The following is a 24,489-nucleotide window of genomic DNA, read 5'->3' on the forward strand; positions in this document are numbered from 1 at the left end:
CGTACGTACGCTTCTGCCGGATTTGTGTTTTCTGCCGGCCGGCCGGCCGGCCAGCCGTACGGGAGGGGTATCGATGGATAGGAGTGCTCCAAGGTGGAATTGAAGTAATGATACTTCTACTTCCGCTGCTACATAGGGCGTGTTTAGTTCACGTTAAAATTAGAATTTTCTTTGAAATTGAAACGATGTGATAGAAAAGTTGGGAGTTTGTGTGTGTAAGAAAGTTTTAATCGCAAATGGGATCGCAGACGGGATATAAGTGCTCCGGCATACAAAAATCGTTCCTTAGGATCGGTTCAAGGGCCACATATAAAAATGTGTATTCGAGGTCCTGTGAAAATAGATTTATTTTTCCGAACAGACATCTTAAGCGGCATATAAATATGATCGACCATGTCTCCTCCCTTTCATCATCTTAAAATTTTCTCAAGTCGTTATCCTTATCTCCGCACCTTCTCTCTCACCTCATCTCCTCCTCGTACTTATCTCTCTCACTCGACTCTCCCTCCCATGCAGCGGGCGGTGGGCTCGAGCTCGGCGATACAAATCCACCAACTAGGACCTTGGCGATGGTAGGGACATCGAGCGGGAACGGGCTTAGCAACGGAGACGACAACTACGGCAGCTCTATATTCTCTCTCAAATCCCCTTTGGCGTGGACCCAGCCGCCGCCTTCCCTCCGCACAGGATCATCTACCATGCGGCGCTGCGACGGGATCGATCTGCCCCCAGGTGACCCTACGACAGACAGATCCACCGCCACCATCGGGGTGTGGAGGGGCAGTGCTAGAGGTGGTGGAGGCGCGAGAAGAGGCAACGACAGCCTCGATGATGATGAGCTATTGGGCCTCGGTGATGGAGCCACCGCTGATGAGCGGCGATAAGTCGCCGATGGATGGGAGCTAGGCAGGGGCGTACCTATGTGTAGTTTATAGGTGTCCTAGTACCCCGGGTAGACTATCTAGCTAATTTATGTTATGCTAATTAGTATAATCGGTCAATAATTAAATAATTAGTATGTTTGGGACCCCCGGTAAATTTTGTTATGGGTTCGCCACTGGAGCTAGGTAGGGTTTTGATTTTGGGATTTTCTTTTTTGTGATTTTTCTTGTCGCAGGCGGATGACATAAGCACCTGCCCATAAAAAGCTCGATACCGCGATTTTTACAGACAATTTCGGGCACACGGACGGTCTAACCACATGCAAAAATTGGTTTTAACCATTTGGGAAAATGTTTTTAAAGTAGTGTTCCTACTATTTCGTTTTTCCGAAAATAAATAAATTTAATATAAAATATGATACATCTTAATATCATGTATTCAAATAGAAACATATATAATACTCCCTCCGTCATAAGTGATTTTGACATTTTACTTACACTGTTTGACCACTTGTCTTATTTTAAAAAATTATGCAAATATAAAAAATGAAAAGTTGTGCTTAAATACTTTGGATAATAAAGTAAGTAAAAAAATAATAATTATAAATTTTTTTTGAATAAGACGAGTGGTTAAACAGTGCAAGCAAAATGTAAAAATCTCTTATATTAGGGGACAGAAAGAGTATTCGTGGTATTATAATATATATGGGTGTGTTTAGTTCATGCTAAAATTGGAAGTTTGGTTATGTGACGGAAAAATTGGAAGTTTATATGTGTATAAAAGTTTTGATGTGATGAAAAAGTTAAAAGATTGAAGAAAAAGTTTGTAACTAAACTCGGCCGTACTATCAATCTTGTTTATTTTACTATACGTGATGTGTACCAGTAAGTGCAGACTGTACTAACTAGGGAGAGTACAGACAGTGTTACTGGTGTTAATGGATGCTTGCCGGCCGGTAGAGCTACTAGCTAGTACTACTACTCCTAGGTGCGGGGAAAGGCTCGTCTTTTCAAGCGAGCGATCCTAGCGCGAGGCGCGTACTACGTACGTACATTACGTGTCGACCTGCTGGTCGATCGATCGATGCTGCCCCGTGCTGTACTACACGTGACGTCCCGCGCGCGTATGGTTATGAACGACCGTCTCCGGCAATGGAACATACCCTCTCCTTAAAAAAATCAGCAAAGTACTACTATGGAAAACGATTTTTTATGGCGTATGTCACCCTAAAATTTTCGCTGACGGCCGTATGCGAAACCGTCGGAAACAACGTAAAGAGGGTGTGGGGCTACGGACCGCCAGCAAAAACTGATCTAGCAAAGATGCTGCAGTTTTTGCTAGCGGCGCACTTTAAGACACCGCTAGCGAAGATTTAGCGGACGGGTGATGTGGGCCACTAGCGAAGATGAAAAACACTATTAGTCACCCGGGCTTCGCGACATCGCTAGCTCCACCACTGCCGCTAAGGTAGAGTTTTTTTAGATAAGTGTCAAAATACACTAGTCCTGTTAGGTTAGAATTGACTTTTAAGTTACATTAGGTTGTAGGGGTGAAGTTAGAGTTGAACTATATCTGTAACCTGACAACCCTTTAAATATAAAATAGAGGGACGTAATAATGTAACTATGTTGATGAAATGCAGTCCAGGCGTGCATGACGAAGAGGATGACGATGATACCATAGATTCTTAGTGGCTAGGTGTGCTCTATTGATTAGGAATGAATGTTTATAATCAAACTTCTGGGAATGTAGGTTTCGACTGAATCTCGTTAACAAATGCCGTATGTTCTTATGTCATCATTTAATATGTATGAGTTGATCCATGGTAGAAGTGATAAAAAAAAGGGCATGTTCACTTTGATGCCATTTTTAACCATACTATTTTTTAGCAAAATTAAAAAAAAATGGTTGCCAAATTTTGTCAATACATAAGAAATTCTGTTAAAATTTTGGCAATATTATCATCTTGCTAAAATTTTAACATTGCCAAAATTTGGTAAGATTTATTTTGGATATAATCTGAACAGGTCCAAAGTCACCGTTTTGTTATATAGGTAACTTTTATAAGTGGGGTTAAAGTACAGAACAAAACAACTCGTTACATCACGGATCTCAACGTGGATCCAACGGCAACTAGGCTAGGACCACATACACCTAGATGCAAAAAAGTCCTCCATGTTACAACACCATCCACACAAATAAGTATACTCCAGCAGCAGTAACATTTTGATTAGCAGTGCCACTAACCTTGATGATTACACAAAGACTTTCCATGCATGCATTGGCAGTAATTAAGTGAGTTTTTGCTAGCTAATCTTTCCCCACACGGAGCAACAAACACACACGCACGCACCGGAGATGAAAAGGTGTTTTGCAACAGCCAACATCTTATATAGTCTTTCTACATACTATGAGTATTATAATGGCAGACAACAACACACGCATGCATCTGCATGGGAGAGGTTAAAAAAAAGAAAAAAAGGAGCATGTACTCACTCTAGGTTTTGCTTTATCATAACTTTAATCCTTAAGATAAAAAAAAAGGCTAATCGTCTTATAGCAGGTACAGTAGACTATAAGCCAACTATAAACATATTTTGAGATAATAAAAGAGCAGTGGGCTACAGATTTATAGCCAGCTGTAGCATGAACTTTAAGATACATATGTGTATGGCAGGTGTAACCAGATATTGATTGTGTAGTATATATTGATAGGTAACTATTATATGAATTAGCTATTAAATTGACTAAAGATAATTTGAAGCCAATAGTTGGCTATAGTATTAAACTTTCTCCTAGGTATGTAGAAGGGCAAAAGAGGAAGCACTTTTCACTCTTCAAAGGCGTGCTGTTTTTACTGGCAATAGCTAGCAAGGCAGCATCCAACAACGACAGTATATTGTCGTTGTAAAGTTGTCAAGGGACTACTCGAGCAAGCTAATGCTCTCTCTCTCTCTCTCTCTCTCTCTCTCTTAAAGTGAGTGAGCAACACCGCATTTTGATGTTGTCTACTATACCCCTGCAGGAAGCATGAAGGAGAAATATAGTGTAAATTAAGTATTGTATCCGAAGGAGAAATGCTGTAATGTTGTATCTTGGATGCATGCATTGATGCATATGCGCACTAACCAACAATATGTGTGATTTATGTGCAACATGTGAGAATGTTATATGAAGCTCAATAATTAGTCAATTAGTTTTTCTTTTATGTCATGATAACCATGTTCGTTACATAATGGAATAAGAAGTTAATTACTTCTTTCGGCTCTTGGAGGTCGATTAGATTGGACAGGTGTTGCTGGTTAGACTGTTGGTGATTCGGTCTGACTGGGTAGCCTGACGGTTAGACCAACAGACTTTGGGTTGAAGTCAATTTCGGGTTGTTTTCATGGAATTTCTAGATTGCTTCATGCTTATGACTTTTAGATGGTTTCTATACATATGCGATACTATTGTGTGCTGATGTGAGTCAAATTGGTATGAACTTGTACTTGGATTTGGATTGGAGTCCAAGTTTAAAAAGATTGGAGTATAGAGTTTTATGGGGATTTATCCGCCGCTGTCGTCACAAAGACGTCGATGTCCTGCGCTCGCACTGCTAGCACTGCCATCATCAAGCAAGAAGATGGGAAGAGGGAAGGAATAAGATGGAAAAGGAAGGAGATGGAGGAAAACGTGATGGCAGTGGCCCAATTTTACAAAATTTCAATAGCACAAATACGAATATAATAACATTTATCTCAATAGCCACACATTTACAATGGTATGGATCCAATTAACCTATGAGAAAAAAATACTTAAATTGACAAACATCTTTGTTCCATGGGAAAAAAAAAAAGAAAAAAAAAGTACGAATTAACCCCCTGAACTATCGCGGTCGGCCGAATTACCCCCTAAACCTAAAAATCAGACATTATTTACCCTAAGCTTTCAATACCAGACGAATTACCCCCCTCGATCCAATCCAGAGCGGTTTTGGCCTATGTGGCGTACGCGTGGCAATCCAGTCAGCATTTTCTTTTTTTTAATGGTAGGGCCCACCTGTCATGTATACTCTCTCATCTCCACTTTCCCCTTTTCCCCACTTCCTCTCTCTCGGCGCACACGGCGGCGTGCTGGGGCGGGTGGTGGGCGGCGGCGCGCGGCCCACTGCAGCGGCACGCGACGCAGGTCAAGCGGCAGCGGGTGGTCGTGAGGGGACGCGGGAAGACGGCGCGGGCGCGGTCCTAGTGCGGAAGGGCGTCGCTCGGCCGTGCAGCGGTGGAAGGCGAGCGTCGCGTGGCGCGGCCGGGCGTCGGTGCAGTCGGCGGTGGCGATGCACGGCGGATGGTGCGGTGGCTGGCGACGGACGACCTTGTGTCGGTCGACGCGGCAGACGGCTGGGCTCCTGTGGCGCTAGGCGCGGACGCACGGCGACGGGCACTGACTGCCTCCCCGCTTTTCCCCTTTTTATTTCATATTCTTTTTCTGGTTCTTGTTCCTTTCCTCCCCCGGCTTGACGGTGGTGGTGCCGCCGGATGGCGCTTGGCACGGCCGTGCATCGGCGAGGCGTGGTTGAGCGACGGCGAGACGCAGCCAGGACGGCATGCGGTGCGGCAGCCGGACGGCATGCACAGCGGTCATGTCGATGTAGCGGACCAAAATGACGGCTTGTGCTGCTGCTCATTGGTTCTTTCGTTTTTTTCCTCCTTTTCTTCTTTCTTCTACTTCTGCTCGTTTTCTTCCTTCTCTCTTGCTAGCGCTCCACGGTATGGTGGCGTGGCTGCCAGTGCCGTGGTCGTGCAGGCGGGCGGGCACATGGCGGGGGGCCGCCGTGGACGCAGGCTACGACCATCTCGCGGGGGGCACATGGAGGGGCCGCCGTCGACGCAGCCTCCGTGTCCAGCACCGCCGCGGCCTCCGCGTCCCTCGCCGCCGCCGGCTCTTCCCACGCCACCGCCGCCGCCGCGGCCTCCGTGTCCAGCGCGACGACGACGACCTGTAGCCGCCGCGCTGTGTCCTCGCCGAGAGAGGGAGAGAGAGAGCGCGAGAAGGGGAAGAGAAGAGAGAGTATATGACAGGTGGGCCCCAGCATCTTTTAAGAAAAGAAAATGCTGACTGGGTTGCCACGCGTACGCCACATAGGATAAAACCGCTCTTGATTGGGTCGAGGGGGGTAATTCGTCCGGTATTGAAAGTTCATGGTGAGTTATGTCTGGTTTCTGGGTTCAGGGGGGAAATTTGGCTGACCACGATACTTAGATGGGTAATCCGTACTTTTTCAAAAAAAAAAAGAGAGATAGCGGATGGACTGTCGCGCGACCGACCGGCCATAACGTCGCCGTCAGTCGGTGCGTCGTTGTGATCTTCTCCGGCCGGTGAGGGACGACATTGCCTGCCCATCCCTACCAGCGCGTGTCCTTCGTCTTCTATACGCGATCGATTAATTATATACGTTATTACACGTACGTGACTCTGTATTTCTGATGCCACGTATACTGTACCGTGACAAAAAAAAAAAGGGAATGAACATTGTCGAGTTAGATCATCTCATTCCAGCCATGAATAGACAGGATTTGGATCGGGTGCAGTCGCAATAGTTGCGACTGCAACCTAAGCAGTAGCAGTTTCATCGTCGGATACATATCGGACGGCCTGGATCGAGCATAGCACTGTTCATGGTTACTGTAGCAGTAACACTGTAGCGCAGGTACTATTCACATAGCTACTGTAGCTTAGATCTGGACCGTTGATCATAAAAATAGACGCTCCACGTTGTGTGCAGTTGCTAATGTACAGTGACTGTACCTGATCGCAATTCGAATAGACACTGGTCGATCGATCACCACTAAATTTCAGTTGATATATTCTAGGTGTGTCATCTCTGTTGGAACTTGGAAAGCCAGCCCACACACACAGTTGTGTTAGCTACGAAAAGCCTCTGCAGTGTCTTTTGTTTGCTAGTTAGCTTATCAATGACTACCAAAAATTTAAATTTAAAACTTATTTTTTTTAATTTGAGTTTGGGAATTTTTTTCGTTCATTGCTTTATTCTTCAACCCGAGCTTTCAAACAATTATTTAATATATCTATTTAAAAAAAATATTGTACGTATAAATTATCTTTGGTTGCTTCATTCGTATCCTGATACCGTTACGCCTATTCAGTAGTGGGGCTATTTTGTCAGTATGGCCTTCAGTAGTGGGGCTATATATATATATATATATATATATATATATATATATATATATATATATATATCCCTTTGTTGTCTACTAGCTAGTTGTACTGCAACGAAATCAAGTTCATCAAGGCCTGATCAAGAAGCTGCACATATGTCCTATTGTTGGCGAGAGGGTCGATCCAATGTCCCCCTCCTTGTGAATTCTTATCAAATGGACAATGCCCAGTCGCATTCATCTACCAAATCTTCAGTACTTTCAGTACCAAACAATGTAGGCTGGGGGCTTTACAAGTTGTCAAGCCGAATGGGGCCAAAGCTGAATTTTGCATTGGCCTTGTTGCTTGTTTCGACCAAACCAGCCTGCAACATGCATTCATATGGTCATATAAAGGGAAATTGGAAGCCTACCTGTCTTGGTTACATCTACATGCATTTAATTGAGGCTGGAAAACCAGTACCAGTAGTAGCTAGAGAGCATCATGTGAACATGCTCTATCCGTTTTTCTATGTTTAACACAGTTGACCTTTCGACATATATTTGATCATTCATTTTGTTTAAAACTTTTATATATTTGTAAGTCATGCTCAAAGTACTCATGATGAGAAAACAAATCACAACACAATAAATAATACTTAGATAAATTTTTAATAAGACTAATAATCAAGATGTTAAACATTTAAAAGGAGAAAGTATGTAGCAAAAGATGGGGAAAAGATAAATAATATCTTTTGTCATGAAATTAATTCCTGTCGATCATATCTTAAAACCCAATAAATGAAACTATATTAACATATTTTGTATGTTGTCCAGACAGTTGCGGATCTATTGATACCAAAAAGAAATGGGTCTCCATACCGTGAGTTCTGATCTCTGGTATATAGGAATGTAATTCATATTTTCAAACAACCTTTGATATAAACTTGTTAAACAAGAGATGATGCAGGGAAAAAAACTATAAAATTAAACGAACATTTTATTTTGTTAACTTAATTAGGGGTGTTCGGCTGTTGATTATATTGCAGCGCTGTTTCACAGCTAGTGCTGCTTAGAAGCTACTCCCTCCATCCTATAAAAAACCAACCTACGAATCTGGACATACATCTGTCCAGAGTCGTTGTAATGTGTCACATCCAGTCTTAAATTCACTTTTATGGAGGCGGATGGAGTACATTCCAGCAACTGGCCGCCGAACAAGTCCTTAATTAAACAACTTCTAAGTAATAAATCTAAAATCCTCAAAATATATCTAGTTTCCCGACCACCGTGGATCATTTAATAATTAATATCACACTTAGGTTTATTTATTTGATCATGTTTCGATGATTTAGAATTAAGCATCCAACAAGTGCTCTATTTTTCTTTAAAAAAAAAGATTGTCAAGAAATGTGGGTAGCATAATTGAACTAGCATTGCCACGCTTGGCATGATTAGTTAATGTCACGACATATATTTACCCACGCCTATATTAAAAGAGTACTACCAGTTTGCCTTGCGGTCGGGTCACTGCCTCACTGGCCACATAAATTAGTTTTATAAAATAGTAAGCTGTCAAAGAGTATCTTATAATAATGTTCTAGAAACAATTATAAACATGCCACACCTATCTTGTACACCATCATTTCGAAAAGATATCTTATACTTCCTCCGTTTCATATTATAAAACTTTTTAGCATTGTTCATATTTATATATATGTTAATTAATCTAGACATATATGTGTGTCTAGATTCATTAACATCTATATGAATGTGAGTAATACTAGAAAGTCTTACAACCTGAAACAGAATGAGTAATTGTGATGACGATGAATCTTTCACCTAAAGAACTGTATTATAAATACATTTTCATTTACTAATTCTTTATTTATTTTAATATTATAAAACAGTCCTTTCTTTATTATTTCATCACTAAAATACAGCTTATTATGTAAAGACATATCTACATAGACGGATTGATTAAAAACCTCACAATTATTTCTTTTCAAACATTATTCTCCCTCTATTGTAAAATATAACAAATTTTAGCTATGTATATGTATATAATTTTTTAAGGAAGCGTAAAAGAATTTATCTAATCATATTTATTTGGACAACGATATGTCCAGATACATAATTAGAAATTGCTATATTAGAGAGTAATTCATATGTATCAAAGCAAAGGTATTGAGATAAGTAAATTGGACACATAAAAATAGTAAGGGACCCTTTTAAATCAACAAAGGATTAACGAAGGAATTTCATAGGATTAAATTAAATCATATATGATCTTTTTCTATTTGGACCTTTGATTCAAAAGATTAGAGTTTTCTAAATCCTATAGAATTCCAACGAAATGGTTCATTGCATGTAGGAGAGAGTTTAGGAAGAGGTTCAACATCTTGAAAAATTTAGTTGAGTCTAACTCTCATTCAATTCTTGTGTTTTTCCTATGACCTAATCTAACGATCATTCATATATTTCTCCTCTCTTTTTCAATATTTTGTTTTACACTTACATTTCTATCAGAATCATGTGTTTTTTTAATTCTTTTATTTTTTTTTATTTGTACGATTCAAAAGACACTGGAAGGATGTACACTGGTAAAAGATTAAACAACAGTGAACAACGAGCAACAGAAGCATCAAGTAGGCAGCACAGCAGCAGCAACCTCTCCACTGTCCACTCTACTCTAGCCTCTCCCACCACCACCACCACCACCACCACTACACACTTTGCTCATCTCATCTCCCTCCTTCCCTCCTATAGGAATCCAAACCCGCCGCATCCCGGTTCATGTCCTGCCGCTCCCCATGTCGCCGCCCCTCGAGCTCGACTACATAGGCCTCTCGCCTCCGCCGCCGCCGCCCTCCTCCTCCTCCGCCGCCGCCGCCCGCGCGGACGACGTCGACCTGAAGGGCACCGAGCTCCGCCTCGGCCTCCCTGGCTCCGAGTCGCCGGACCGCCGCCCTGCGGCTATTGCCGCTGCCGCTGCCACTGCCACCACCCTTGAGCTGCTGCCCGCCAAGGGTGCCAAGCGCGTGTTCCCCGACGAGGCCGCGCTGACGCCGCCCACTGCCGCCGCCGGGAAGGGCAAGGCGGCGAGGGAGGGGGAGGAGGTGGGGGCTGAGGAGGAGGACAAGAAGGTCGCCGCGCCGCCGCAGCCGGCTGCGAAGTAGGTGCCCTTTGCTCCTGCGGATTCCGTCGATTCTTCATGTGTTTTTTCTTGGTGCCATGTCGTGTTCTTGGTGGTGGTGGTGGTGGTGGTGGTGGATGCTGCCTTGCTGCTGGTCGGTGTGGTTGGAGCGCGAATGGGTGATGAGTTTGAAGGATTTTTTTTCCTTACATAAAGAGATTTTTTTTGTGGGGGATTTAGTTAGGCCTGCCTGCGAGAAGGTGAAATTTGCAATCTGTGCCATGTTTATTTGAGGCAGCTCTTTTGTGGATTCGCAAAAGAGACTTTTTCCGTGGAAATTGGGTGGCAAAATTCGCATTTTTTTTTGCTTTTTTCATTTGTTTCTTTTTTAACTTTGTGGCGCGTTTTGGATTTAGCTTGATCTCTTGTGTTTAGAACCGTTCAAAAGTTTTTTTTTTCAGCTTTGCGTAGTTCCTTTTCTAGTTCCCTCTAAAATTTATACTCCTTTGCCCCCAAAGATTAATTGTGAGTGCGTGCTCTTCCTCTCTTTTTTTTTCTCATTTGAAGGATTAAAATACTTGCGATAACCTGATATTTGAAAGTTTGAGCTGGCTACCTTTGAAATGGTCAAATTTCTTCCTCCCCTATTAGATCAAAGTTCACAGAAAAATCAGTTGTGTGGTCGTTTTCAGTTTTTTTTGTCGACCCACCGTTGAACAATTATTGCTGATTCTTCTTTCTGGTATTGATTTTTTTCTCTTGTTCTTATACATTTATACTGAATTATTACTTTGCAATGATGTGCTTGTGCAGGGCTCAGGTGGTGGGATGGCCACCAATCCGCAGCTACCGCAAGAACACGATGGCAACCAACCAGATAAAGAGCAACAAGGAGGATGTTGATGCTAAGCAGGGTCAGGGTTTCCTGTACGTCAAGGTTAGCATGGATGGTGCACCATATCTGAGGAAGGTGGACCTCAAAACTTACAAGAACTACAAGGACATGTCTTTGGGTCTCGAGAAAATGTTCATTGGCTTCAGCACCGGTGAGGTTTCTCGGGTGCTATTTTGTTTAAGCTGCAACATAATTTAATCTTGATGGGCTGAAACTCACCTCCACACATCATGTTAGATGGAAAAAACAGTGGGGCTTTCGTTAGTATATTTCGAGTAAATTTCAGGTTTATTAGAGCACATGAGGATTGTTTTCAGTGGCATGCCAAACATTTGACTGAACCTGATTTTGTTTATTAAAGCAACCAGCCAACCATTATGTAGGGAATCCCTCCAAAGTTTGACCTTGCTAGTTATCTACGAATATAATTTGCATGAGATTTGTAGCATATTACGTATAATGTGGCCCTTTTAGGATCTTTTCTAGTGATCAGGTGGTGCAAACTAACCACCGGAGTACTAATTCTGCATATTTTGTAGACGAAATACTTACGCAGATATGCTTCTATTCTAGTTTTCATGATTTATTTTGTTTTTCTGTGATATTGTAGACTAGAGTTTGTATCTGGATTCATGTACCATAAGCTGATCAGATCTTGATGCAGACAACCTGTTTTATTAATATGATACTTGCTGTTAGATTTCTCGTTTAACTTATCTATCTTAGAGTTATACAAAGTGCATTTCCTCACAGAATAAAAAGTACTGAGGTGCATAGGATGCATTACCTGTATTTTCAGCATAATCATCAATGAAGGGTAAAACATTATCTCAGTTTATTAATGGTAAATTCTGCATGAGCAGTTGTATCATACCATCACAAATCATGAATATGCAGGTAAATAACAACGCTATGTAGGTTTTGGTGGATTTTAGCATGAAGGAGCCTTTGTGCTATTTGTTTATTTGGACTGACAGGTAGTAGTTGGTCTAATGTGATACCAGGTAAGGAAGGTGCTGAGAACCAGAAAGATGGTGAATATGTGTTAACCTACGAAGACAAGGATGGTGACTGGATGCTGGTTGGTGATGTTCCATGGGAGTAAGTACACCTGTACCATCTAACTAAAATAGCAATTCTGGCTGTGAATATGATTGTTAGTGTTGCTCTTCTCACTGAATTTATCATTTATCTGTTGTCTTACTTTTGGTGCAATCACAGGATGTTCACCGACTCTTGCCGGAGGCTCAGAATCATGAAAGGCTCAGATGCAATTGGACTTGGTAAGTTCAAATTGCTATGTAGATTTCCTCCCTTGCTCTTAGGGAGTTAATTATTTTTTATCATTTCATTTTTTTACTTTCTTTCTGTCTTTAGGCTGTTCTCAACTAAGGCTTGTTCCATTATTTGTGCCAAAGCTTTAGACCAGAAAATTTTACTCTCGAAAATAACCCTTGGTTGGACTTAAGATGTTCTAGTAAGGCTTAAATATTTTAAGCAGAAAAACATTAATCGGTGAGCACTAGTTTCCTTGTGTTTCTTTTTTGTAAAGTTATAAATGTTTCCAAGGTTTTATAAAAACAGTAAAACTCTCTTAATATTTTTTCCATTTTCATTAGGGTTTTCCCCTCGTTCTAAAAATAAAGTGAGGCAAATATGCTCTGGAACATTGCTGGGCTAAAATCCTAGATAGCCATGGATTTGCTGTTATTATACTGGATGCGAGTAATACCATGGCTGCCAGCTCTAGTTGAGAAAGCATGTCTTGCGAAAATGTTTGATACAATCTAAGATTTTATCAGCAACTGAACAATGCCATGAAAAGAACAGAGTGGCATGCAAACAGTGGTTATCAATATTTCAGTTGTAAATCAAGACGATGGAGCCAAATAGTGCCTTTGCTTGTTCCACTCTGATCATTTAATGGAGTCTCATTGACTGCAACCTAAATAGACACAGTTTATCAGTATTAGGATAAAACAAAGTAGTACATATAATCTGGTTTTTATTAGGGAGGGGGGGGGGGGCAAAAACCATGATTAACAATCTGGAATGGGAAAAGCTTTCTGAACATCATCCTTTTTTTACCAGATAATAGCAATAATGATAATTTACCTTGAGATACATAATTTATTTTGTGCCTTTTGTCTTTCCTTTTTTCAGCCCCAAGAGCAGGGGAAAAGTCCAAGAACAGGAACTAGAATGGTTATTGCCCACAGTTGAAAGCAAAACGGAGATATTAATTAACTGCAGGGCAGTTCCTCAAAACCATAATTTAATAGTTTTACAGGATCACCATATGATCTGTATTACATGGTTTGCTATTCTGCAAGTAAAAAAAAAAACTCTTTTAAGACTCTGTTATGTTAGGTTTGCAACATCTCCTAGAGATGTACGCTCTATTCGGTTGCACGTGTCTTTGTATGTGTAGTATTTCCATCCATGTAAATGGTTGGTATGCAGTGCGCTACCGCTATTATTGAGCACTCCTACCTATCCTGCAAGTGTTGTCCTGAAACGTATGTTCCCGTCACGTAAGTGTTTAAATGTTTTTAAGAGGTTCCTGAAGATGTATTATTTATATGACTTCATTTGGAGCACACTTATGCTAGTTTGTTTTTGCACCACACCTCAATCATACATCCCTATTTCGTTGATCATGATGTTATGTGAAACTGATGAACTAGTCCAAGTTTAGCAAACCTTATGGTTACTTTACATTTCAAAACTAGGCATTAGATGGTAAAGCAATGATTATTTGCCAGCTTTGATGTGTTGTTGCTGAGTAGGGACATACATGCACGGGCTCATATCATTATCTTTTGAAGGTTATGATGGTTGCTCTATACTATGGTTTAAAAGGGCTTCCTCAACCATCATTCAGGTTGTATAAAAATACCATAGCTCAATGGTTAATGATGGCTTATGATCCCTTAGAATCAGGCTTTCTTTCCCCCCTCTCCTTGCCTGCAGTATCTGCTGTTTCTGCTTCCCTCCTATAGAATTGATGCTCCACTCTGTCCTTTCTTTGTGTTCCTTTTCCCCTTTCCCATTGCTAGTGTCTGCTAGTTGGTGTGCATGTAAAGCTGGGCAGAATGTATTCCATGAAACACATTTTGAGATTTAATTATAGTGATCATGCCTTAGTTTTAACTCCAAGTGCCCATATCTGAATTTTTCCTATCCTCCTTGTAGTAGATTGCAAGATGTTGCAATTTCTAGTGCTGAATTTATTCCATGCAGAGATGGTGGTGACTACCCCTCCTAGGGTTTACCATCTGTTCATTCCAAGTGGCTGGTGTGAGAGAAGATGGATGTGGAGCATTGCATATCATTCATTCAGTTAATCTGCTAGTGTGTGTGGCAATGTCAATTCTTTCCTTATCCTGCCTGCCCCTGGTATTGCTGTGTAGTACTTGTTGACATAATACCAAGCAGAGCAGCATCCACTACTAGTAGTACCTAGTGATGCCTACCAAGGCACTGGAATAATAATCCTTTTGATGAAAGGTCAGTTTGCTTGCTTGCTTCCTCTATGTGGTCCTGCCCTGGCACTATCAATGCTATGCTTTAGCCTGCTGGATTTACAATTCCAAGCCAGCTTGTGATCATGTTAGCATGTTGTGAGTGTATAGTACTCTCTGTTTTAGTGTTTTTGACTAAATATACGACATTGACTTCTGGATATGTGTTTAACCCATTCTTATTTTTAAAAAAACCATTGTAATTATCGTGACTTGTTTTATCATCAAAGATACTTTAACCATAATTTATTTCTCCATATGTTCATGCATGCATATGAGTCAACCACCTCTTCTGCACCTGCAAAGTTTTTCTCTCCTGCAAAGCACAGAGTTTCCTTCAGTGTTCAGAGTATTCTCTAACCATGTGTTTCTGTACTTTTATTTATTCTATTTTTTATACTGCCAAAGATTTGGCCGTGTTATTTGAATGAAGTTTCTGCTAGTGCTAGGTACAACTACATACTCCTGGAACTGGAATCTACATAGCCTCTCCTCAACAGTTCAAATTCCTATTCTTGGTACATATAATTTTTTTTGAGGGAATGGTACATATAAAATTTAGAAATAAACTAGAACGAACTCCAATTTTTTCATGTTCTCACCAGCTAGATACTCATCTCTCCGCTTATATCTTACCTGATCCTCCCTACCACACACGAACATATAAACTTTCACATATGGCTTAAATTTCAGAGCTACTCGACTACTCCCTATGTCTCATATTAAATCAAACCCTAGCATCCCAATGCAAAAATAGTGGGGAGTGAAAATGACTAAAATGTTTCTCATTATTGAAAAAAGTAGTAATGGTGATAGGTAGGTAGAGGGTATTAAAGGAATAAACTTCTCGTTTTACGTGCTGAGGGTATGTAACAAAATTTAAACTCTAGAAGTTGAGTTTTTTTTTGAACGGAGGGAGTAGAGGCTAATAATAACTTTACCACAACTCAATTTACCGTGAGTTGACGAGTAACATAAAGTTGGTCGATAACTTATAAGCCATAAATGTAGCAAGCTTTGGCTAAATTTTTGGAGCATGACATGTGGGACCAATGTACTACTATCTTCATCTCAAAATAAGTTTATTTTTCATCCATCTTATACATACCAATACAAAACAAAAGGATCAGAATACTCATATTTTATCAAATCTCAATGCAACTATTTATCACTTTATTTACTCCAATATAGTTATTTCATACTTTTGCAAACTCTGATGCAATGATTACCTTAAAAATAAACTTATTTTAGGATAAATTGAAGAAGTTAAAAATGAACTTATTACAGGATAGAGAAAGTAATAAAAATATGGTATGGCCCGCCAATGATATTTAGGTTGAGTTCAATACGGATGATTTGTTAGGATTTCTACTGGTGCACGAAAACAGAAGCCATTTAGTGTATGATTAATCAAGTATTACTTATTACAATGATACAAAATGGATTTATTTGAATTTTTTTAAAGAAAACTTTCATATAAATTTTTTTTACAGAAAATGAGCCGTGTATCGGTTCAAATAACTCGAAATTGCCATTTGGAATCGTCCTTTAGAACTCAGCAGCAGCGTGATAAACTGTTGGCTGCCAACCAAAACAGTTCCTAGCAGCAATTCTCAAACTGGAACACAAAATGCAGCTCGCACTGAATTCTCCAAGTCAAACGAAAACATAACAACAGAAAAAAGAAAAAGAGAAAAAAAAAACAAAGAAGCAAAGATCGATCAGGGAAGGAGGCAAGAAATTATGAGCCGGGCCCACCACCCAGGGCCCTCGACAGCATCATAGAGCATGGCTTGCCCAGTGCCCCATTGTTTGCCTCCGACAGCCACCCTGGTGGGCCCCCACGCTAAAGGGACCCTGCCTCCCCTACCCCTACCCCCACGCACACGCCATGGCCCCACCCACGCGTCACTGACAGTGGGCCCGACAGAACTCCGGTCCCGTACGTCAGCCCCCCAGCTGCACGTACCCATGCCTAGGCTAACCACGCGCACCACTGTTCGTGGGCCCGACGTGAGGGCGAAAATGGGCGGGGTACACCTGCAGGTGGGCCCTACTCATCAGTAGCTCAGGAAGTACGGAGTAGTAGTACACCTGGTTCGGCGGGAACAGCGGGGTGGATTGAACTGAACGTGGGCCCCAGCGATGCCGACGTGGGAGCTTGTACCGCTGACTTGGCGAGCGAATCTGACCTGTGTGGGGCCCACACATTCTACTGTGCCACTAGGCCCCAGCTGGCGCCTGGCTGGAGCTTCCTCTCTCTCTCTCTTTTTTTTTTCCTTTTCCTGACAGAGAGAGAGATCTGAAGCCCAATTCGAGGCGAGGAGGCCCATCGTGATGAAATGTATCCGGAATCGGGCTGTTTTGCATGATGCAGAAGGAATAAGTCCACTTACCGTCCCTCATCTTCACATCGAACTTAATTGGCATCCCTAAATCGCAATACGGACGGATTTGAAAAGATGAGAGGTTTAAGGATGCTGATTAAACTCGATGTAAAGTTGAGGGAAGGTAACTGGACTTGTTCCGATGCAGAATCCACTACGTGGGCCAAATGTGTAGCTATCTTCCTGTGGTTTCGTTGCTAGTTCGGCCAAGAAGCCCATCAATTTCCACGCGAAAGAAAGCAGGAAAAGCCCGTCATTTGCCCACTCTAGTTATTCCAAAGTAACTATATTTATCACAATCTTATTTGTCCCAAAATAAGTTAACGTAACCATTTTATTAGAGTTTGTGAAAGTGAGAACAAATTAAATACATTGGAACTAAATAAGGTAAAAAATTAATTTTATTAAAGTTCGATAAAGCAAAAGATATTATTTTTGCTTTTGCATTGGTATATGTGAGATGGGTGAAAAATAAAGTTATTTTGTCCAGTTTTATATGGAATGTGATTTAGCAATACCCTTATATATATGTCGTTGGGTTCGGGGCTGTTTGGTTCCCAGCCACACTTTACCATTACTTGCCAATAAAAGTTGCCACACCTTGCCTAAGGTGAGGTGATCAAATTGTTAGCCACAACTTACTAAGCCTAAGGGAATCTTGCCACACTTTTTTGAGCCATTGACACGTGGGACCCAATTTGTTGGAGGGGAATCTTGCCACAACTGTGGCTACAACCAAACACCTGTCAAATTTGCCTAACCTTAGGCGTGGCAAACTGTGGCAAAGTGTGGCTTGCAACCAAACACACCCTTCATCTAGTTGGAGTATATTCTTGGGGGATAATGTACGTGTTCCGCCCCAGTTGGCTATAAGCCTATATAAGGCACTGTACTGATCGCATGGGCTAATCAAACAACTTGAATGAAAAGAAAAAGGCGAAACGAACTGAATTATCAGGTCAGAGAGCAAATACTACATACACACACCAGCAAAAACCACACTATACATAAATATATCGTTGTCATCTCTGAGTTGGATCGATCTACCAGAGATCTTCCAAAAATCGGCGCCCCAACCTGTAAACATCCTGAACTATCCCAGCACGCAATTAACAAAGGGTTCTTGATATCTGAACAGTGCTGCGAGATGCATGTTAAGTGGTTAATTAACAAATTCAGACAGCGGTAAACGTGCGAGGTAGCTAGCAGATCACATCGATCTCCCTCCCGTGTCCTAGGAAGATCACGTCTCGATCAAAACCATTCGATCATCCACCCAGTCGTCGTCGTTGCTTAATTAGAAAAATCGTCGCATATCAGTTTGAGATCAGCGAAGATCTCTGCCATAATACCAGCGAGATTACCAGTTGAATTAGTTTCCCGGACACACTTGCTTAATTTGTAGTAATCCGATGCTGATTTGCATTTGGCAGCACAAGCAAATTAAAGTTCAGTAGTTAACCTACAACGAGGCTGCAGCTAGTAGCTAGCTAAGCCAAGCTGCCACCGGGAAGCTTCGATTTGCTCTAATCACACACAATAATCATCATCGATCGAACGATCAGATGCTTCCGACTAACTGCAAAATTAAAATATATCCCGGTCAATCCCACGCGTATCTCTCCGGTCCTTGCATGAAATATTAGAAAATTAGCATTATATATCATGCATGCCCTGTAAGGATCTAGATACGATTTCATTTGCTTCATATATTCCCATTAATTATTTCTGGTTCAGAGCAGTGTACTATATATATTACGCAGTTGTTGCGTCAACTACACGAGTTGCCAATTGTTTAATGCCTGTGTGATTAGCAGTCTGAAAAAGGCCAAGACATGAGAGAGGCACGCACACACACACGCATGATTGATTGGATCGATCGATATCACCAAATTGATGATCCAGTTTAATTTGATCGATCGTTAGATCGAGAGATCCAATCCGTGCTGGATTTATACGCAGTTGGGGCTGCAATTTGCATTCCCGCGACATGCGTGGCCTCCTTGAAAATGTGCCTCACCGGTCGCATGGCGACTATCATATTGATATCCAAACTATAAATTATATGCAAAACCCCCAATCTCGCCTGCTACGGAGATCTCGCGAACTGGTAGTCACTGATATGTAGGTCAGGCTAACGACGGCAACATTACTGATCTACTCCCTCTGTCTCGAAATATAAGCACTTTTATTATAGTGTCAAGTCAACTATTTTTAACTTTGACTATTAATAGCAAAAAAAAAATCAAAAAAATCAATAATGTAAAATTGATGTAACTAGATTTATTGTTAAACAAACTATCGTAATATGCAACTATTTTTAATTAAAATATCTTATTTTTATACTTATTGTTAGTTAAAGTAGTATCTTGAAGACTGTGTAATAAAAAATGCTTATATTTTGGACGGATGGAGTAGCAAAAATGATATAGAAATATGCATGATTTGATGAGCTCCCGGTGTTGTAGTATTATATTTGCACATCATGTCGCAAAAGTCACCAACTTGCATTGCAATGGCAGAATGGTTTAGCTAGCTAGCTAGGTAGGGATCGTTCTTGGAAGTAGAACTTTGGGAGATTAGCGAGCCATAGAAAATCGCTGGAGCAGATCGGCCTGAATCTTTCTTAGGATCCATTAATCTCAGCTTAATTTGCTCTGACGACGTCCAGCTCTTCCTCCCATGTGGCTTCAGCTAAGCTAAGCTAAGCTCTGTATAAATAGGCAGCTGGTCGCCATCGCTGCAGCTACTACACCTTGCATTGCTCGAAGAGAGAAGACGAGAACGTAGAGGTTGTTGCAGCTGGTTGATGGGCAGCAGCCACGCCGGCGGCGAGATGTGCATGGAAGGCGGCGGCGGCGGCAGGGCGAGGCGCGCGGGGGGGAAGAAGGCGGCGGCGGCGGCGGCGGCGGAGCAGCAGCACAAGGTCGCCAAGCAGCCGCAGCGCGGGCTCGGCGTCGCGCAGCTGGAGAAGATCCGCCTCCACAACCAGATGGTGGCCGCCCTCCGCTCCGCCGCCGGCGGCGACGCGCCGTACTCTCCGCCGCCGCCGCAGCCACAGCCGTTCGCCTCGCCGCCCTTCCACTTGCCGCCGTTGCAGCAGGATTGCTACGAGGCGGCGGATCACCGGAGGATCGCCGCCGGCGGCGGCGTGCAGCCGTACTACGAGGGCATGCTGCCGTACGGCTCCGGCCGGCTGGCGGCGGCGTCGCCGGCGTTCGTGGCGTATGAAGTGAAGGGTGATCATCACCACGGCCAGTATGGCTCGTCGGAGCAGCAGAGGCAGCCGCAGTACTACTCCTGGATGAGCTCCAGCTACGACGGCTACTCCGGCGGCCGGAGCAGCGCCGGGAGCTCGTCGGAGGAGCTGGATTTGGAGCTGAGATTGTAGTAGCTGATGGATTAACCTATAGTTTATTACAGCAATTTTTTGTTAGTTTCTGATTAATTAAAGAATGTTGTGCATGGGCGAAGCATCATGCATGGATGGATGGGGAGCTTAATCATGCACAGTAGTAACCAAGAATTACTAGCTACTCTTACTAGATTAGAGCATCTCCAACATCCTCTCCAAATCAACTCTCCAAACACCCATATAGCCAACTCTTCATCTAATTTGGCTAGTCCAACAAGTTGTTTATTTCAACAGCCTCTCTATCTACCATCTCTATTACAAATAGGACCCATATATCAGTCTCTACCACCCTTCTTCCTCCTCTTCCAACCCATTTTTCTTCCTCCTACTAGACTACTGCATCCACCCCACACCATCTCCTCCAATGCGGCGAAGGTGGACGGCGGGCACGCGAGGCGACGACGGGCAGGCGGAGAACAGCGAGCGGCGGCGGCGGCGCCGAGCCTCGCCACGCGGAGGCCGGCGGCCGCGGCGAGCCGAGGCGGCAGGCTGCGCCGCGCGGAGGCCAGCGGCCGCGGCGAGCTGAGGCGGCGGCCTGCGCTGGCGCCGCGCGGAGGCCGGCGGGCGGCGCCCCGCGGAGGCCGGCGGGCGGCGTCGAACGGAGGCGGCGCCGCGTGGAGGCGGCGGTCAGCGCCGCACGGAGGTCGGCAGCCGTGACGGGCCGAGGCAGCGGGCGGCGCCGAGCGGAGGCGGCAGCCGGCGCCGCACGGAGGCCGGCGGCCGCGACGAGCCGAGGCGGCGGGAGGCGCTGGGCGGAGGCCGGCACCTGGCTTGCTGCGGCGGCGAGCGGAGGCCGGCGGTCGCCGTGACGCCGTGCTCGTCCTCATGCTCGTGCTCCTCCCGTGCCTCTGCCTGTTGTTGTGTGGGGATGGGAGGAGGTTGGCTATGTGAGCCCACCATTGGCTAGCCAAATAGAGTGGCCAAATTTGGCTAGTGGAGGGAGGGTTTTTGCCAGTCGGATGGCTGAAGAGGCTCTTGGAGCGCGTTTTTTTAGCTATAATGGCTAAAATTTGGCTTAGAGAGGTTGTTGGAGATGTTCTTATTAGTTGCTTCTGATTTGATTAGAGGCGCTGTTACATTGGTACTCTGTTAATGATGCTAGCATGTTCATCTGGATTACTACTGGACGTGGTAATGTACTGCGCTATAAATTAATCTTGATTAAGACTGTGTTCTTTCCTGGGGTGATCTGAGTGAGTTTGTTTCGTTTTCCGCGTGTACACTTCCCAAACTACTAAACGGTGTGTTTTTTTGTAAAAAATTTCTATAGAAAAATTGCTTTAAAAAATCATATTAATCTATTTTTGAAGTTTAAAATAGTTAATAGTCAATTAATCATGTGCTAATGGCTCACCTTATTTTACGTATCTTTCCAATCTCCTTTATCTCCTCTCCTCAAACACATCCGGAAGAACTATACTGTTCGTCATGTAATTCGAACACAACTCTTTGTGTTTCTCCCTCAGAAAAGCGTATTTTCAATGCCGATGTTTTCGCTTAATTTCAGGTCTCCAACGAAACAACGAAACAGTCAGGGTAGCTAATCAACTAGTAGTTGAAACTATTGTAAATTTACTTTCACACAAGTGCATGTATATCTCTGGTTAATTGGTATCTCCGGCCCTCTCGCCGGCCGTCGCCTTTTTCCCTCTTCGCGTGCGCTCGGCTGCGAGAAAGGATGGCCAGGAGGGAGAGAGGAGACGCTGGTTGCTCCTCTCCCATCGTCCGTGGATAGAAAGGATGGTGGAACCTACTGATAGGTGGGTCCCACTACTTTTTTCTTTTGTCTCACTGACATATGGGCACTATGTTTTGTTTTTATTTTAATTTTTTATATTTTGCTTCTAGTGTCGCATCACCGTTACGTAGGACGAGGATAAGTAAAACCGGCCATGTAGACGCCACATCAGCCAAAATCATCATTAAAACTGCTGAGAGACCTGCTTTGTACGGGTTTTGATAGTTGAGGGATCTGTTGTATTTGATTTTTGGGTTGAAGAACGAAAATCGGATTCGTTGACAAGTTAAGGAACCTTCAAGTGAACTTATTCCCTACAACTAAACATTCCTGCCTTAAAACTCAAACCAATTTGGTCCATGCCGCTAGAATGGGCCATCCAATTGCTCGCACCAGCTGCAAGCAGAAAAAGTACACCGAAGGTCCCTCAACTTGTCAGCGGGATACAAAATCGTCCTCAAACCACAATACCAGATATCCGGCGTCTCTTAACTAATAAAAACCGGTCACAATAGATCCGTCGGCGGTTTTAATTCCGGTTTTATTCTACGTGGCTGCTGAGTCAGGACCCACGCGGACCCCACATGTCAGTATGTCCACCTCAGCCTCCTCTCTCTTCCCCCTCTTCTCTCCCTTCCTCCTCTCTCTCTCTCTCTCTCTCTCAATTTTCTCTCTGGGGCTCTGGGCTGGGCAACCGGCGGGTGGGGAGGAGACTGACGGGGCGAGGCGGGAGAGGAGGTCCGGTGGCCGGCGACGCCGCGGCGGCGGCGGCGACGCGGGAGCAGGGGAGCATTTCGCGACCGTTTTCTTCCGCTGAATCTGGTATTTGCGGCAATGGCGTTGGTGGCGGCAGCAGCGGCGAATCAGAAGCAGCAGAAGGCGTCGATCGGGAGACGAGCGTGGCGACTGCTGCGCCTGGCGGTGCTCTGGGCGAGGAAGGGCAGCGCGGTGCACAGCCTCTGCCTGTTCAGCAACCTGCGGCGCGCCGGCGTGGGCCTCGGCGTCGTCGGCGGCGGCGGCCGCAGCGAGCGCCTGCGGTACGGCGAGCCGGAGTACTAGATCGAGGAGACGTCGTCGGCGCGGGTGCTCCGCCTCATCCCCTGCATCGCCCCTGCCGTACCGGACACGCCCGGGTTCTACGGCGACGAGGACCGCTACTTCTTCTGCCGCTGGGACACGGAGCCCGAGTGCAGCGGCGTCGGGTGCTACGACTACATCGAGAACGACGTGCTCAAGACGGAGCAGATTGTTCAGGTTGTTAGACCAACTGACCAGCTTGATGCTGAAAAATGCAGGATTTTCGGTGTGTGACTGGCGAACACCTTCGCCAGTGCTGTTCTTGATGCAGGTTGGACATGGCGCTAGAGGGGATGTGACCATCTTGCCGACGCTGGTGATCAACAATATGCAGTACCGGGGTAAGAACAATCAAGATTCAGATCAAGATCACACTGAATTGTGGCTAAGATCATTGTTCGATCAAAGATTTGGAGTTTGCTTTTGTCTGAAACAGATTTGTTTTGCTACGACTACAATGGCGAGCCGAGTGAGTGCGGCGGCGTGGAGGACGAGTGCTTCCGCGACGGCGCAATGGACGAGCAGCTCCTCGAGCTGTCCATGCCGACGCCCGCATCCGCCCGGCGCTCCGCACGCTGAAGCAGAACCTTTCACTGCTCCTCTCCGTGCTCGTCGACCGCGCGCAGCCGGCGGCGGAAAGCATCGTGGCGCTCATGGGGCAAACGGCGGAGTAGCTCGTGGAGGAGCTGAGCATCGCGTGCGAGTTGAACGGAGCGGCGAGCTCCGCCGGCCAGAGGATGCCGGTGCCGGTGACGCGGCGGATGCGGCGGCGGAGGAGGAGGAGGACGCCGACGACCACCGGGAGAAGCAGGGCACACACCGTCGATGCGGCGGTGGAGGAGGAGGACACCGGCCACCGTGCTCACCCGCCTGCCGCCACCGGCGCTCCGCGCCTCTGCTCCACTCTGCTTCGCCGGCCGCTGCTCAGCACCGCTCGCCGCCGCCTGTTCCGTTCTACCCCCCACGCTGACCCAGCCGCCACTTAGAACAAAACCGGTGTCAAAACCATCAAAGACCTCGGGTGACCGGTCTTGTATAGTTAAGGAATCTGCATATCTGATTTTGCGGTTTGAGGCCGTTTTTTATCCCGCTAACAAGTTGAGGGACCTTCGGTACACTTTTTCCGCTGCAAGCCCACTACCAAAGTCCCAACTACGCGCAGGCCTGACACAAAGGAGGCCCACTGGGCTTCACTTCCAGTCACAATGACGTGGCCAGCCGCGCCACCACCGACACCGCCTAAAAATCTGCCCGCGTCCAGGTGGCACCTGCCACGTTTCAACCCCCACCCACAGAGG

At 44.5% G+C, this 24,489-nt stretch overlaps 3 protein-coding genes and 1 pseudogene across 3 annotated transcripts; 3 read left to right on the forward strand and 1 right to left on the reverse strand.

Moving 5' to 3' along the window:
• Positions 1–4,914: 4,914 nt before the first annotated feature.
• On the reverse strand, positions 4,915–5,924 carry LOC9269785 (uncharacterized). Its single transcript, XM_015766470.3, has one exon. It carries the CDS (start codon positions 5,546–5,548, stop codon positions 5,054–5,056), a length of 495 nt encoding a protein of 164 aa, XP_015621956.1. The 5' UTR covers positions 5,549–5,924; the 3' UTR covers positions 4,915–5,053.
• Positions 5,925–9,720: 3,796 nt separating this feature from the next.
• LOC4325890 (auxin-responsive protein IAA3-like) lies at positions 9,721–13,707 on the forward strand. Its single transcript, NM_001401528.1, has 5 exons — positions 9,721–10,194; positions 10,969–11,201; positions 12,055–12,151; positions 12,272–12,333; positions 13,214–13,707. The coding sequence occupies exons 1-5, from the start codon at positions 9,833–9,835 to the stop codon at positions 13,249–13,251; spliced, it is 792 nt and encodes a 263-aa protein (NP_001388457.1). The 5' UTR covers positions 9,721–9,832; the 3' UTR covers positions 13,252–13,707.
• Positions 13,708–19,481: 5,774 nt separating this feature from the next.
• Positions 19,482–21,541, forward strand: LOC107278458 (uncharacterized). The gene has a single exon (XM_015766471.3). The coding sequence runs from the start codon at positions 19,771–19,773 to the stop codon at positions 20,350–20,352; it is 582 nt and encodes a 193-aa protein (XP_015621957.1). The 5' UTR covers positions 19,482–19,770; the 3' UTR covers positions 20,353–21,541.
• A 1,265-nt stretch (positions 21,542–22,806) lies between these two features.
• On the forward strand, positions 22,807–24,268 carry LOC136357548 (uncharacterized; annotated as a pseudogene).
• The last annotated feature ends 221 nt before the right edge of the window (positions 24,269–24,489 follow it).

Source organism: Oryza sativa, chromosome 1 (assembly GCF_034140825.1).
Source record: "Oryza sativa Japonica Group chromosome 1, ASM3414082v1".
Taxonomy (NCBI): domain Eukaryota; kingdom Viridiplantae; phylum Streptophyta; class Magnoliopsida; order Poales; family Poaceae; genus Oryza; species Oryza sativa.

Coding starts and splice junctions, on each gene's coding strand:
- LOC9269785 (XM_015766470.3), bottom strand. CDS start 5,548: ATGAGCAGCAGCACAAGCCGTCATTTTGGTCCGCTACATCGACATGAC.
- LOC4325890 (NM_001401528.1), top strand. CDS start 9,833: ATGTCGCCGCCCCTCGAGCTCGACTACATAGGCCTCTCGCCTCCGCCG. Junction 10,195..10,968: donor CCGCCGCAGCCGGCTGCGAA/GTAGGTGCCCTT, acceptor GTGCTTGTGCAG/GGCTCAGGTGGTGGGATGGC. Junction 11,202..12,054: donor GTTCATTGGCTTCAGCACCG/GTGAGGTTTCTC, acceptor ATGTGATACCAG/GTAAGGAAGGTGCTGAGAAC.
- LOC107278458 (XM_015766471.3), top strand. CDS start 19,771: ATGGGCAGCAGCCACGCCGGCGGCGAGATGTGCATGGAAGGCGGCGGC.